This window comes from Microchirus variegatus (assembly GCF_963457635.1).
Source record: "Microchirus variegatus genome assembly, chromosome: 18".
Classification (NCBI taxonomy): domain Eukaryota; kingdom Metazoa; phylum Chordata; class Actinopteri; order Pleuronectiformes; family Soleidae; genus Microchirus; species Microchirus variegatus.
In genome coordinates this window covers 18663478-18679924 of record NC_139819.1, presented here as the reverse complement: position 1 = coordinate 18679924, position 16447 = coordinate 18663478, and the positions used below count along the sequence as shown (strand labels likewise).

General features: G+C 41.3%; 1 protein-coding gene across 1 annotated transcript in view; it reads left to right on the top strand.

Moving 5' to 3' along the window:
* Nucleotides 1-16447, top strand: part of LOC310940082 (protein unc-13 homolog B-like) — a gene marked incomplete at both ends in the record, with an annotated part of 126454 nt that overhangs the window by 40878 nt on the left and 69129 nt on the right. The window contains 7 exons of the mRNA XM_083905004.1: nt 3353-3421; nt 4082-4171; nt 5544-5684; nt 7783-7994; nt 8345-8430; nt 9773-9899; nt 13644-13740. Of these exons, the coding sequence (XP_083761130.1) occupies nt 3353-3421; nt 4082-4171; nt 5544-5684; nt 7783-7994; nt 8345-8430; nt 9773-9899; nt 13644-13740 (822 nt within the window). The remainder of the gene's footprint in view (nt 1-3352; nt 3422-4081; nt 4172-5543; nt 5685-7782; nt 7995-8344; nt 8431-9772; nt 9900-13643; nt 13741-16447) is intronic.

Below are 16447 nucleotides of genomic sequence, written 5' to 3'. Positions count from 1 at the left end.
GACTCTGGAGCAGACATGAACCTGATGGACATGAGACTCACTACGCAGCTAGGAGTGCTGCGCGAACGTTTGGACACTCCTGTCAAGGTTACAGCTCTAGATGGTCGTCTCCTGTGTACGGTGACTCACCGCACGGCTCCAGTTCAGCTGGGCATCTCAGGTAACCACAGAGAACTCCACCTGATTGATGCTCCTCAGCAACCCGTCGTACTAGGTACGATGGCTTAAAAGACACAATCCACACATAGACTGGGAGACAGGAGCTTTTTTACAGTGGAGCGAACACTGCCATCGTGTCTGTCTGAAATCAGCTGTCCTTCCTACCTGTAACATACCTGTTCCTAGTCAGTTTCCTGACTTATCTGGCATTCCACCCGAGTAAAGCGATCTAAAGCAGGTCTTCAATAATGTCCGGGCTACGACGTTTCCACCGCACTGGCCTTATGACTGCGCCATCAACTTTCTTCCTGGCTCCTCACCTCCTAGAGGGAGGTTATTCTCCTCGTCTGCCCTGGAAACAAAGGTCATGGAGAACTACATCAATAATTCACTGGCAGCAGGAATTATACGCGCGTCCTTGTCTCCTGCTGGAGCAAGGTTCTTTTTCGTGGGCAAGAAGGACGGTTCCCTTCGACTACCGTGGACTCAATGACGTCACGGTCAAGAACAGATACCCTCTTCCACTTATCTCGTCAGCATTTGAATTATTGCAAAGAGCCGCTATCTACACAAAGTTAGATCTCAGAAACGATTACCACCTCGTTCGCATTAGGGAGGACTAGAGGACATTATGAATATCTCGTTATGCCGTTTGGACTTACTAATGCCCCTGCTGTTTTCCAGGCGTTAGTTAATGACGTTCTAAGAGACTTCTTGAATGTGTTAGTGTTTGTCTAATTGGATGACATTCTGATCTTCTCACGCTCAAAACAAGAACATGTGTTACATGTACGTAGTGTCCTCCAGAGACTCTTAGAGAACCAACTGTTTGTAAAACCTGAACAATCCGAATTCCACATGTCAGGGAACATCCTTCCTAGGGAACATCATCTCAGCCAACTGCATCCGTATGGACCCGCCAACGGTTCATAAGGAACTGCAGCTCCATTGACAGCTCTCACATCCTGGAAGACGGTCTTCCAGTGGTCACCTGCAGCAGAAAAGGCATTCATTGAATTGAAGTCACAATTTTCTGCTGCTCCAATACTTACCATTTCAGATCCTGAATACCAGTTCATCGTGGAGGTCCATGCATCTGACTCTGGGGTGGGAGCTGTCCTGTCGCTGCGTTCCCCGGAGGACCAAAAGGTTCACCCCTGCGCCTTCTTCCCATGGAAGTTATCACCTGCTGAGCGGAACTACGAAGTCAGAAATCGGGAGCTGCTGGCCGTGAAGTTAGCGCTCGAAGAGTGAAGGCACTGGCTAGAGGGGGCTAAACAACTGTTTGTGGTGTGGACAGACCACAAAAATCTGGAGTACAGCCGATCTGCTAAGCGACTGAATTCCAGACAAGCCAGATGGGCACTGTTCTTCAACCGGTTCGAGTTTACTCTGTCATATCGTCCTGGATCCAGAAACGTCAAGCCAGACGCTCTCTCCCGCCAGTTCCAGTCCGACAGCAGTCCCAGTGCGCCTGAGGAGATCGTTCCCTCCAACATGGTCATTGGCGCCGTTACCTGGGATATCGTAGAGAAGGTCAAACAGTCCCAGATAAATCAATTTGCTCCCAGTGCTTGTCCTGACAATCACCTGTATGTCCCCGCTAACCTTCGTTCCGAGGTCCTCCATTGGGGACACTCTTCTTGTCTCGCCCTGCTCAAACAACTCTTCTGGTGGTCCTCTATGGAGGAGGACCTCAAGGAGTTCATTGCTGTCTGTCCTGTCTGCTTCCAGAACAAATCTTCTCACTATGCTCCGTCCAGTCTGCTACATCCTCTTCCCGTTCCTCATCGCCCCTGGTCCCACGTCTCTCTGGACTTTGTCACCGGTCTGCCCCTGTCTGAAGGTAACACAACAATACTCACCATTGTGGACAGATTCTCTAAAACAGCACATTTCGTTCCACTACAGAAGTTACCTTCAGCCAAGGAAACTGCTGAATTAATGCTCCATCATGTTTTCCGCCTGCAAAGCCTCCCCTGCGACATAGTCTCAGATAGTGGGCCACAATTCACTTTTCATTTTTGGACAGAATTTTGCCAGTTGCTGGGGGCCAAAGTCAGCCTATCCTCGGGATACCATCCTCATTCAAACGGCCAAACGTAACAAATTAACCAAGAAATGGAAACTGTTCCTAAGCTCTGCTACAGGTCTGTCACCTTTTCAATGCTCAATTGGATATCAACCATCATTGTTTCCTGAACAGGAGAGAGAAGCCATCGTTCCGTCTGTCCAGACTTTCATCCGCCGCTGTCGCCGCACATGGATACAGGCCAGCTCTGCTCTCCTGAAAACATCCAACCAATACCAAAAAAGCGCCAACAAACGTCGGACTGCACCCCGCTACACACATGGACAAAAGGTGTAGTTATCCACCCGTGACCTTCCCCTCCAGGTGGAGTCGAGGAAGCTGGCTCCCAAGTTCGTGGGGCCATTTCCCATAAATAAGGTCATCAACGCTGCTGCAGTCCGTCTCCGTCATCCCCGGTCCATGAGGATTCATCATACATTTCCTGTCTCCAAAATAAAAGCAGTCAAAGAAAGCCAGTTTCCAGTGTGCCTGCTCCTTGCCTGATTTGTTTGCCTTGCTGACTGTCTTCCTGGTATTATTTCCTGCCTGCCTGCTCCTTGCCTGATTTGTTTGCCATGCGTACCAACTTCCTGGTTTGAACACTGTCGAATAAGCTCGACTTATTATACCTGAAGTGCTCTATCTCCACCTGGTCTGTCGTGCAATTGGGTTCACGTCTGCCGTTTGTATAAACCTGACAAACACGCACTGTACATTCACTGTGCTCCATGATAATCCATGATTATTAAGAGTGTTGAATTGAGACAATACATCACATCAACGTGTCTAGTTGTGCATGTTTCTACCAGTTGTTCAAATTTGTGGTGCATCATGTATAAAAAAAAGTTTTTCATTGTCTTTGCTGGTGCTTTCCATTGCTGTGTTGCTCAAATACTCAAATAAATTCAGCAGCAAATAGGGACAGGCAAGATATATATTTTTAAGCACTATACAAATATGTTGTGTCCTTTTCTTCTCCAGGCTACAGAAAATGTGTTCAACGAAAAACGGCATCACATTGAAATATAGACACTGCAAATTGCCTTGTCTTTGTTTTCCCTTTTGGCTAGACAAATGAATAGCAAGAATTTTAAGTCTCTTTGCTTTTTTCCCCTCAAACAGAGAGATCGTTTTGTGAAGCTTCTGGATCAACTTCATAACTCCCTGCGTATAGACCTCTCCATGTACAGAGTGAGTCTCCACTTTTCTTTACCACATACAGGCATTTAAAAAAAGGTTAGTTGTGAGCAGCAAAATGAGCCGGGTTCATGACCCGGTCCAAATGCAGGCCTTGTGTTCTCCCTTCTTCAGGTTCTCCTGTTTCCTCCCACAGTCCAAAACATGCCATGGTTATTTGAACACTCTAAACGGCCCATAGGTGTGAGTGTGAATGGTTGTTCATCTCTGTGTGTGATGGCCCTGTGATGGACTGTGTCAGAGTCACAATCCTCAGGTGGAGGATAAAGTAGCAGACTTCATTCTTTTTATTTTGTGTCATGTTTCCAACAATGTACTAATTATTTAACCATCTTTATTTCCTCCAACATGCTCTTGATGTTTTCTACACTGCCTTCTCAGTTACTTGGGTTTTCCTTTCTTTCACAGTTTCCATCCTTTCTTTTTGTCAAAACCTTGCTCCTCTCTTATTATTTCATTAATTATGAGAGTGTAGTAGTTATAAAGTATGCCTAATATAATAATGATTTGCATAAAAATGTAAAAGCTGAGGAAATTAGGAACCCAAGATCATAAAATTAAAAACCATTGACATCATTGAAAAGGGAAAATGCACTTTGCTATTGTTTACTGAAATATTAAGCAACCATTTGCATGTGTGTGTTTTACCTGCAGAATAACTTCCCAGCCAGCAGCAAGGATCGCCTCCATGACCTCAAGTCAACAGTGGATCTTCTCACTAGCATCACCTTCTTCAGAATGAAGGTAGAAACAGAAAGCAGCTCACTAATCACTCACTGATTTCACTACAGCCTGGATTTCCTCAACTATGATGGAAACAGAATGAGTTTTCTTTAAGAGAGCATATTTACAGGATCAAGCTGTGTAACAATACATGTATAACAATTTTTATAGTGTGTAAAGTTATAATCAGGGCCTGAAGTTAACTTTTTTGGCCACATTTTTTGTCTTGAACTCAGAATACAAATTAGTTGAGTTATTTACCAATTTAATATAACTAATGACTAAGCCTAGTTAATGGAAAATAACAGAAAAAGAAACAGGCAATCCTCTCACTGATGGTCTCGCTCAACTGAGCACTAAGCAATTCATTCGTCATTGTTTTTTTGCCACAGCACTCACATAGGTCATTCAACCAAGTTCAACATTTTCTTGGAGACTCATTGTCCCAAATTGCCTCTAACTTTAAGAAATGGATTTGACTTATCTTTTCTGAGCCATACATACGACAGTACATTTCTTCTGAAATAACATCATAAACAAGCCAGTCACAAACCTTTTGGCCACTTTGTGTTAAAACGTCTTCTTCTGACCTCTTCACCACAGCAATATGCCGCCACATTTTGCTTATTGTGTTACACAAGTTAAAAAGCAACACACACACATACACACACACAGCAGATATGTCAACAACACAACAGTTGATCTGTAATCATTGGTGTTCGTAGGGAGATTGACAGTTTCACCCGCCAATCTTAAATTTACCCGCATTTTTTGTGTATTCGGGTGTTAATTTCATGCCCTGGTCATAATGTAGATGGAAGTATGTAGACCAAGTGACATAACTGGCATGTGCTTCCAATGATAGCATGCTATCAAAGATGGTACCAATGAGGAGAACCTTGGTTTTATCACAGTTTAATTTGAGAACGTTGTAAAAGAACCAGCATTTGATTTCACAACGGCAATTGGAGAGGGTGGACAGGTAGAGCTGGGTGTCATCAGCATAGCAATGGAAATTGATATGAAATGTACCCATTAACGCATTATGAAAAAGATGTGATTTGTATGTGATTTCACACACACAGTTATTAAGTACCGCACGCAAATTTGAATCATTTGAACTCAACAGGATCTGCTCTCGCTCGCGGAAAAGGCAGCTTTGCTGTGCGAGGGTTATTTCTGAGCTCGCGGTGAACGTTATACACTTGTGCAGGAGGTAGTTTCCACTGAAATTCAAAGATTAAAATCTTAATATCTGTGTGTGTGAAGTCACAAACATCACTCATGAGTCATTGTTTTGTGTGTGGAATTTTTGAGCCAGATCTGATTCCATCCATGACTGCATGAATATCTGCGTTTCTCAGTGGTGATTTTCCTCCTATGTACTGTCCAGGTCTTGGAGCTGCAGAGTCCTCCCAGGGCAGCGAATGTGGTGCGAGATTGCGTGAAAGCCTGCCTGAACTCCACCTACGAGTACATCTTCAACAACTGTCTGGAGCTCTTCAGCCGTCAGTTCCAGACTGCCGTACAACTGGTGAGTTTCCAAAGACAGCTCACAATCCTTCACAGTGTTAATAATGTCATTTTCATTCAACAATCTGCTTCATTATTCAATCCTATTACATTAATGTTGAGGTTGAGAAGTTTTATAGTTCTAACAGGTTTTTTGGTGGTGACAGTCTCACCATAACTACCTGTGAATCATTTTGCACAGTGAAACAGATGCAACCACCTTATTATCCCAAAGTTATAATTTTTTGGGAGAGAAAAAAGAAAGCTTAATGTCTATTAAAACTAGAAAGGCAGAAAAACGTACCGCCATTGTCAGTCAGAGAGAGACTGTCCATGAGCAGACAGCGTGACTTGTCTGAAGACACAAATCCCAGAGGGGAATTAGTTGGCGGATACATTATGGACCTGCAAGTTACACAGGGTTGTTTTCTATGGTGCTAAATTATACCGGGACATGCAGTAAAACCAACCACTTACTAGCAGTAAGTTCCCATTATTTGCCGGTCAGAGAGCGGTGCTGAAGCTTGAAAGCTAAGCTAAGCTTGTTTGGAGTGTTGTAGAAGACACCGAAAACAAACCTGGAAACTAGCGGGGTTCAGGGGCTACATTTCCAGCAGGAAGACGTCACTGAGAGGTAAGACTGACGCTAATACTCCCCTCCATTTCTGCTCATAGTATACAATGTGATATTGTCGGCAGTAAATCGACAACGTTGTCAAAGTATTGTTTGATAGACAATTACACATACGTTATATACACGTAATCTGTTAGCAAAGTAAAGTCATCCTGCTTTCGATGGAGAACAATGTCAGTTATTCAAATGTTTTAATGTTATTGATGTTTGTTCAAGAAGTCACAGACAATGTTGTCATTTTCATCTAATGTTATTCATAGCCTATATAGACCACATTAGAATATTCCCAGCTCACTCAGTTGATGTTTTTCTGAAAGGTTTGTTCAACTGGAAAATAGTAAAATCTTCGTTCATATTTTATGTGTAATTGTATTCCTTGTCCATTACAGAAGAAACAAGTTTAATCAAGTCTTGGGGAAAATCTTCACATCATCAGCTATCCCACATCAGATTCTGACACTGCACCACATTTCATTATTTATTTTTTGTTTGCATATTGTGTTAGACATGCTTTTAGATTTGGCTCCTTGTTTATTTTAATTTGTACTCTTGAATATAATGGTAAAACGTTTTCCTTTGTGAATTATAAAGTTATTTTTTTCACCTTACACTGTATGCATAATTATGTACACAGTTCAACAGTAGTGGTAGGTAGTTGGTGGAAGGAGGATGAATAGTTACTGATTTTGTTATATTTCTATACTACATAAGTCAGATTTATACAATATAAATGATGCAGTTGTAATCAACAGGAATACAGGAACACAAAGGGCTAGAAAATATACCACAACATATATTAATTTTAATGTTTAATATTAATAATCATAAAAAGAAAAATCAGGCTTACTATAGCTCATCGTTGATATTACTGTCTGCAAAACGAGCACAACGTTAGGGAATCGAAGTATCTGTTCTTACAGTAGCATATATGTAAATGAATATATGTAAATGAACTATTTCTATATAGAGATGCTAACGTTAGCTCAGCTGGCATTACATATAAACAAGGACAAATGTGGTGGTAAAAATAAATATATAATAAAAACAAAATACTCACTTTATAACCATGCGGCCGTTGTGTGCGGCGTTGTGTGCGGTCGGGGCAGCGGGGCTCTTGCCCGGCCGATGTAGGTCCAGCGGCGCCTGGAGCTGGCCTGCGGGGCTGCGAGGCTGCGGGGGTGTCGTGTGCGGTTGGAGCCAGAGCCCCGGTGCCCAACCGCAGTGGGTGCACCGGCGCGTTTTGAAAATGAAAATTCATTTTGAAATATTGATTATTCATTTTATTTATGAGTCACAAAATGCAGCTCCATTTTGAAAATGAAAAAGCATTTCTGTTAATGCATTTTAATTTGGATAATGGCACACATTTGCTTCCATAACCGTACAGTGCACTCTCTATGAGTGTGTTATCTTTCAGGAAGGTAAAGTTAACTTGCCGAGCATTTTTAGTTATTCAAAAGCTTCACCAGAGTTATTCTTTGTGCAGCCTGAGCCAGAGAAGAAAAAAAAGAAGAAGGAAAAAGCTGATGGAGATGAGGAGGAAGACAGTGATGAGGAGGAAGAGGAGAAGAAAGAGGAGAGCCAGCCAGAAGAGCAGGGACCAAGTATTCAGAATCTGGAATTCTGGCCCAAACTCATCACACTCATCGTCTCCATCATTGAAGAGGACAAAAACACATACACGCCCATCATTAACCAGTCAGTATTTAGTTTCACTCTTATTTTTACCTTGTTTTTTTTTTTTTATTCCCTAAAAGGTTTGGAAAATGTTCTAAAAATGCAATAGTAACTAAAATCTTATTTACAGACATACATGACATGAATCAAAGTAGTGCACATAACAGGTGTAGCATGCAGGAAATACTCATTTAGTTAGGGTTGCCAGGCAACAGTTATGGTAATGTTTTTGTTTGATATCTATGGCCTCATGCTCAATCAAAGCCTTGTTGATTTCCAGTACAACATCACTCCAGTGCTTAATTAGCTTAACTTAATTGGCACAGGCATGTTTTGCTCTAGCAGAAAAACTATTAGTTCCTCTCTTTCAGGTTTCCTCAGGAACTCAATGTTGGTAAAGTCAGCGCTGAGGTCATGTGGATGCTGTTCGCTCAGGACATGAAGTACGCTCTGGAGGGTGAGACTTTGTATGTCTCTGTGTGTGTAGGTGCATCTGTGAGAAAAAGTAAGAGCTATCACGAGACCTCTGCTTTTCCCCCTCGTCATCCTCACTCTGTTTTCTTCACTCCGGCGACTCTCTTCTAGTTCTGGATCAAATCGATCACTACCGCTGGAACGATGGTGAGATAGATTGTAGCTGATAAGATCGAACCAGAAGAGCCAGTACTGCTAGAGTGCTAGAGTTGGTGTACTTTCTGGTTGTTTATCCATGTTGAGTCACAAATAAGGGTTAGAGCGTCAGAGGGACTGACATCATATGAGACTCAAACTAGAAAAATGTTAAATAAGTCTAAGATGTACTGGTTGAAAGGCATTGAGCCTGTTTTCTGGATCGTCTGCCTCTGAGCTGCACAGACACAGTCAGTGTGTACCTGAGCTGCTCAGCTGCAGCAAAAGTGGAATTTAAAGCTTTGATCAAAAGCAAATGTTGAAGGAGAATAAATCTCCCTGTTTTAGGCTGTTGAATTAAATTAGTGTCTTCTCATTTCTCCAGCTGTTTAATTCCAAATTCCAAGGGGAAAACAGGCTCTTATTATTAAAGCAAGTATGTATTATTCCTCAAAGCAATTTGTACAATTAATCAATATTATATATGAGTACAATGTCTGTTTGAGTCTCATGTGTCTCATGTAAGACTTGAAACCCCTGTGTCCCAGATCCTTTTATAGCTCTTAGATAAAAAAATATTTTAGATTTTAGATTAAATGTTTGGAAAATAAATAGTTGAGACTGCTTATACAACAGAAAACAAAAACCTGCTTAGAAGCTCGTTTATGGAGTTCATAGTCTCAGTTAAAATCATAGTTTGATCCCTCCAGGAGACTTCTTTAGACTCTTCTGTCTGTGTCTTCTTCCCATCTCCTCTAGAGTATGTATTTTTTTGTTATTTAATATTATTTCCCTTTTCATCACTGCTTTATGTATCGCGTTATTGTTTTTTTTCTGACTTCTTATTGGTTTTTCTCACAACTCTGTTGCCATCTCAGCTCCTGTCAAATTTCGCATCCGCAGAGTTGATTTCTATGCTGGTAAGTGTGTGTGTGTGTGTGTGTGTGTGTGTGTGTGTGTGTGTGTGTGTGTGTGTGTGTGTGTGTGTGTGTGTGTGCGTGTGTGCGCGCGCGCGTGCGTGTGGTTTTAAAGCCCCTAATGAGACAAAATGTTGTTAATATTCTGGTTAGGTTCAGGTTACACATGAATTATGTTACAATAGAGACTGTGGTTAAGGTTTTGGCTTGGGCTTCTGCGTTATAGCTGTGTAAATATGTGTGTGTGTGTGTGTGTCACTGTCATGTTTACAGAACATGAGAAACATAAGCTCTGCAAGACTGCCGACTACATGAATCTGCACTTTAAGGTCAAGTGGCTTTACAACGAGTATGTGAAGGACCTGCCTGCCTTCACAGGCACTGTGCCTGAGTACCCAGCGTAAGACACACACACACACACACACACACACACACACACACACACACACACACACACACACAGGTTACTCTGTGATTTTCATTCACACATTTCTAACAGTGGTAAAAAAAAGAGATGAATAAAACCAGTCAATTAAAATATATATAAAAAATCAATCATAAATAATAAAGGTGAGGATTTAGCGCTGTAGCATGTAAATATGAACCAATGTCTGTTGTATTCAAACCATTGTCAAATGAATCAAGCCTATCAGCTCCACATGACTCCCTTTATTTTTCTATGCTTCTACATACTGTATCTATCTATCTATACATACACATATATATATATTTATACACACATATGTGGCCAAACCGGTCACAAGTCTAACGAGGGATATTTTGAGTTATTTACAGATTCTGAAAGTGTGTTTTCTAAGCTTTCCAACAATGTCCAATAGTTGAATAAGATATGGCCATTTCAATGTAGGCACTCCTCAAACTACTTTAGGGAGAATTTTAACCTCAAAGATTTGCACCTTCTGAGAGCCAAGAGACAGAATCATCACATTTACATAGCACAACCCCCTCCTGGTCTAAGCTGTCAGTGAAACCACACCCTGCTCTGTATGAGCACTGATAATATTGTGAGCTACACTGCTACAATACGTATACAAAACATAAAAAAAAACATTAAAAAACATAATACATAATATAATCATTCAAAGAGGACATAATATCCTCTTTAAAATGAAATAACTTAAAAAATATAGGAAGGGGGTGGCTTATTCTGTTATGATTTCTTGTCCTTACACTTGTGTAGTCATATAGTGGTATGCAAGTTTGGACACCCCTGTAAATTTTCATGATTTTCCCTTATAAATCATTAGTTGTTTGAATAAGACATTTCAGTTAAATATATCATATAGGGGACAAACACAGTGATAATTGAGATGTGAAATAAAGTTTTAACTTTTAACTTTTGAAAGTAGGGACTTGGATGTGTCTGCCAGTCGATGGTCTTTACTATCACTCTGCCATCTGCCGTTCCAACAAGCTGCGGAATGTTGAGGCGACTTTCAGGAGAGCTGTGTTCCACTACCTGTTGACAGCAAGAACCACAATGAAAATAACTATTTAACTTTTCCCCAAAAAAAAAGACATTTCACACATTACATATTGCAGTCTATATAAGCATTTGGCTATTGTATAGAAATCAATTTATACACATACAAAGAGCCTTAGCCGACCTCATGTATTGACGCCACACTGAGGCCTTGGACACATGGGTTGGCAGCAACTTCACATGCCAATCCTTATGCCCAGGATTCTGAAAAAAAATAAAAAATACTTGTTTCAGATCATGGTTCATGTTAACAGGCATTTAATCACTGAATCAGTATAGATTGATCAGTAGTATTGCTTGAATTATGTGTGAATGCCACACCTTTATGTGCATGAATTGCACGTGTAATTAACACGTTCATCACGCATTGTGTTAATCACATGTCTGTTAATCACGTGTGATTCATGCATGCAAAGATGTGGCATTCACACATCATTCAATGCAATGTTAGGTTTCGAACACGGGAGTTTCGTCTCAAAGCATTTGAATTATCAAACTGAACCTGCGGGTGTACAAAATCTCAAAGAGGGCCGTGACATGCTCCTCTTACGACTTATAATACGCTAATCTGACCGAACAAAAGTTTCGATGTGCGCATCATTCTCATTGTAATAATACAGTACCGAGCTAGCGAGCTAATAACAATGTAGCCAAACGGCGTTATGAAACGCACAGTGGATTATTAAAAGACAGCGTCCCTATGTGCGTCTGTATGTGACTTTGAATGAACACTAACATAACATAGATTAACAACGTTAATGAAAACTCACCCAATAAGAAACTGAAAGGTATTCCGGCAGACTTCAGTGCCTCCGATCAGATAAGAGGTCCGGGCGTGCTTCCTTTTCGTCGCAGTTTTACGTCTGTTCGCCTCCAAAAGTCCAATTAGATAGGAGATAGCGCGGTGCTGGCGTCATGTCATCATCTCAGACAACTACCGTGTGTGTCCTGCTCTCTTTCAGCAGCGGAATAATCCATCTGTTTGTTGTTTTTGTGACGATGAAGTCTGCTAACACGTTAGCATAAAGATCGCTAGCTTAAAATGCTAACAGTCCACACACAGCAGTCTCTGTGCTTTCGCTGTCCATGTGAAGAAGCTGCTCAGCCACAGCTGACTTATTGTCCTGTTCTCTTTGCCTTCCTTTATCAAACAAAGCTTTGATGATGACTGCTTTGATGATAATCACGCTTTAATTTCGCAGTGCACACATACACACACTGCACACATACGCTGGAAAGATCCAGACACTCTCTCTCCCCTCCTCGCTCTCTCTGAGTGAGAGCTATATATAAATTAGCCATGTGTTTTCTCTGTGATCGTCAGCTGATTGGCTGAAAAAGCAATAAAGGCTCTGGAGTGTGAGATCGCCACACCCAAACTAGGAGCGATTCACAGTGATAAAACAACCTTAATTCAAACACAAAGTTTATGGTTTTAAGACCCACAATACTGTGATTTGAAGCATGTAGTGGCTTCTTCAAAACTTCAACTTGTGTAATTTTGAAAAAAACGGAAATCTCTAATTTTGAAAAAAAAAAACGTTTTCTTGTTTTTCTCGTTTTGCGCTCGGCCGACTTGTTCCCGCTTGGTCCGTGGCGGGTCACATATGCTAACCAATGATTTATAAAGAAAAATCATGAACAAATCAAATAAAGGACGATTCAGTATTTTACAGGACGCGTGGCAACCCAAGGTGTAGTGTGGATGGATCAGTTTGTTACTGAATGAGCTGATGATGTGCTAATACCTCTCAGCTCATTGGTAAATCATTAGCATCACAGTCATACACAAAGCTGTGTCATTCACACATGATTCAAGCACATCAGCACATGTGGAGCTAGTGAACAACAATTCAGCCACATAACGCTCTGAAACGCACTGTGGATTATTATTAAAAGAAAAAAAAGTCCCTGTATGTGACTGAACACTAACGTTACGTAGATTAACCATGTTCATGAAAACTCACCCATAAGGAGATAGAGCGGTGCTGGCGTCACATCATCATCTCAGACAACTACTGTGTCTGTCCTGCTCTCTTTCGGCCGCTGAATAATCCATCTGTTTGTTGTTTGTGTGACGATGAAGTCTGCTAACATGTTAGCATAAAGATCGCTAGCATAAAATGCTAACGAGTCCAGTCACTGAGCAGAAGTGAGATCTGTGTCTGTCTTTGTTAAGAAGTTAAGCCACAGTTTAATTATTGTCCGGTTCTCCTTGCCTTCCTTTGGTCAACAAAGCTTTGATGACGACTGCTTTGATGACAATCTCGCAATCTCTTCGCACTGCACACGCTCAATAACTGCTGGAAAGTTCCACCGACTTGCACCCACTTTGGCCGTGGTGGGTCACATATACATATATTAAGTGTAGCAGTGTTTCAAGTGATTAATTTTATGTCAAGACAAATGAAGGCAACAGCAACACTGTGCTAGTTTGTGCTAGTAAGGTTAAACGGCTGCAAACAGTTTGTATTATGACTGAAAACATGAAGAAATGCCTGTGTCAGTCAGCTAACAAACACCTAACATTGAACATTGAACAAGTTACTCACTGCAGCTTTCTAATAATTCTTATAATAGTCTTTTCTCATGTGCTGTCTATCACCAAGGTTGTTCATCTTAGTCTTGTTGTTGATCCAGGTGGTTCCTCCAGTTTGTCCTGGCCTGGCTGGGTGAGAACGAGGACGTGTCCATGGAGTTCATGCATGGAGCGCTGGAGCGAGACAAGAGAGAAGGGGTGAGATGAAAAGACTGTGGTTAGAACTGTTTCCCATCAGCATGTTGTGATTCAACTTGTAATAGGTCAGAAATATGAATACAAATGATTAATTAATTGTAATAATTAATTTCAGTCATTAATTTTCTTAAAAACCTTTGCACGGGGCACCATTATGTTGTGGTTCAACAATAGTGGCAATAATTTGATTGATAAAAATAAAAGTAATAAACATTAATTAATTTGTTTAATAATTAATTAACTGTCGATCGGGGCACCACCGTGAGATCAGGAAAAAAGACAATCAATCTATGCCTTTCAAAATCAGTCTAAATAATCACTGTAATTGACTATATCAAAGATATCCCAATTGAACAGTAATGAAGGTATGAATCCGAGCACTGACCCTCGCAACCACCGTTTGTCACAAGATTCATGTACAAAAGACACAGACCATTCCTTTAAGTGAACAAAAGTAACAATTTATTAAATCAAATAACAAGAATCAATTAAACAATTTGATTCACCAACATTAAATATCCAAGGTTAATGGAATGATCTAAGTCAATGAACATTAAAGCATAAATGATAATTTGGTACTTTGAATCAATAAATCCTACTTGCTAGAGCTAAAATCACACAAACTATGTACAACATAAACACCAGTACGTGTGTGTGGGTGTGTGTGTGTGTGTGTGTGAACAAGAAGAGATAAGAGAAGGGAGTGACGCGGTTGATAGTCACTCACCCTTTTGACACCAACATAGTGGAGCATGCGCAGTAGCTGTGACTGTAACGCATGCCTCCACCAAAGATGGCGCCAAAACACATTAACATCAGGCTGCTGATCTTAGACCGAACACACGACAGCATGGCTGTAGGAGCGCGTGTTCGACTCAAGATGGCGCCTGTGAGACCTTTCATTCATGAATGAAAGAGAGAGAGTTAGCGAACGAGCGAAGGAGAGAAAGCGTGAGTACACGATTGATTTTGCGTGCAGACACAGAGGATGGTTCAAGCCCAGCGTGTTCTGTGACTAAAAAACAGCATCGCGTGTAAGTTGGCAGTCTAAACCACACAGACTTGACGGAGGCGGAGCCAGGCCAGTCTGTGAGTCGTGACGTTTAAACAGCCATTGTCTCACCACGTGATCTGCCTGCTCGTTCACAGCATGAGAGGATACCTGCGGAGTGCGGCTGCAGCGTATGCTCCGCATTCAACAGTAAAATCACAATAACGAACACCAAACGTAAACAAAGAAGCATGTGGTTATGACGATGACCCAAATGCGAGCGTATGGATGCGCAGTCCAACACGTTCAATACAAAGAAAAGTTAACAAGCACAGAAATATAACCTAACTCTGCCCAGAACACATTTGCCTCTTACTGTAAGCGGATCTCAGGTTTTGTGGTCAGTCCATGGATTCGGTTCAGTTTGTTGGAACCGTGGAGTGTGGATGGCTCACCGCGGACAGCTGTTGATCCTCATTGTCTCTGAGTGGAAGCAGAGCGGGCGTCAGGTATGGAGCGATGCGCCGGCGGAGATGCATGCGGCTTCTTCAAAAGGCGCATAGTTCGTGCTACATGGGAGTGTCGCATGTCGGAGGGCACGGCCGGAGCTGCGTGGTCCAAGGGCCAGGGGCCCCGAGCAGGAACCAGTGCAGCAGGCAAGAGCGAAGGAACAAGAGAGGAGAAAGTTGTCTTCCAATTTATATTTTTTATCAGTCGGGGGATCATAAAACAGAGACGGCCAATGAGACTTAAAGGATTCTGCCCCCCCTAGGGGGCCCTCCAGTCATAAACCCCGTGTGGAGTTGGAGCCTGCAGGATTTGTTAACTCACAGTCAGGCTTCGAATCCTGCATACAGGCCTTAGTCAGAGAACAATAGATTTCAGCCATACTGTTAGGGCCCAACAAGCATAAATCTGTTACCATTACTATAGTCATGTACATTTACTATCATACTCTCTCACAAACGACTATAGTCACGTATGTTTACTATCATACTCTCTCACAAATAGTACTATAGTCACGTACATTTACTATCATACTCTCTCACAAACACTACTATAGTCATGTACATTTTCTTTTAGCTTGCAGTGTAGGATCTTGATGAATATGAATGATAACAAAAATCTTTCTTTCACTTGGTTTCAGTGGTTGGCTGAAAACAGTTATTGTCAAACGACTGTGTTTACTATTTTTAAATCATAATTACAACTAGGGATGCAACGGAACAGTTTTCCCACGGTTCGGTATGCATCATGGTTTTTTGGCCACGGTAACGATACGGTTTTGATATCTTAATGTAAAAGTGCTCAGACTAGCAAAGGCAATATTGCATTGTAAAAATACTTCCTATCCAAATAACCAATGATTTATAAAGGAAAATCATGAACATTTACAGGGGTGCCCAAACTTTTGCATAACACTGTATTTCCATCATCTGGTTTTGTTGTTTCATGAAAACAAAATATACTATATATACTTAAGAGAGAAGGATTAAAGATAGACACATATTTCTAATATCAAATCAAATGCCACTTCAATGTATTTCATTTGATTTGATATTAGAAATATGTGTCTATCTTTGATCCTGTGTGGATGGATCAGTCTGTTCCTGAATGAAATCAAATCATTAGCATCACAGTCAATACTTCACACACAAAGCTGTGTCATTCACATATATGATTCAAGCACATCAGCACACAGCATCTGTGGCAACA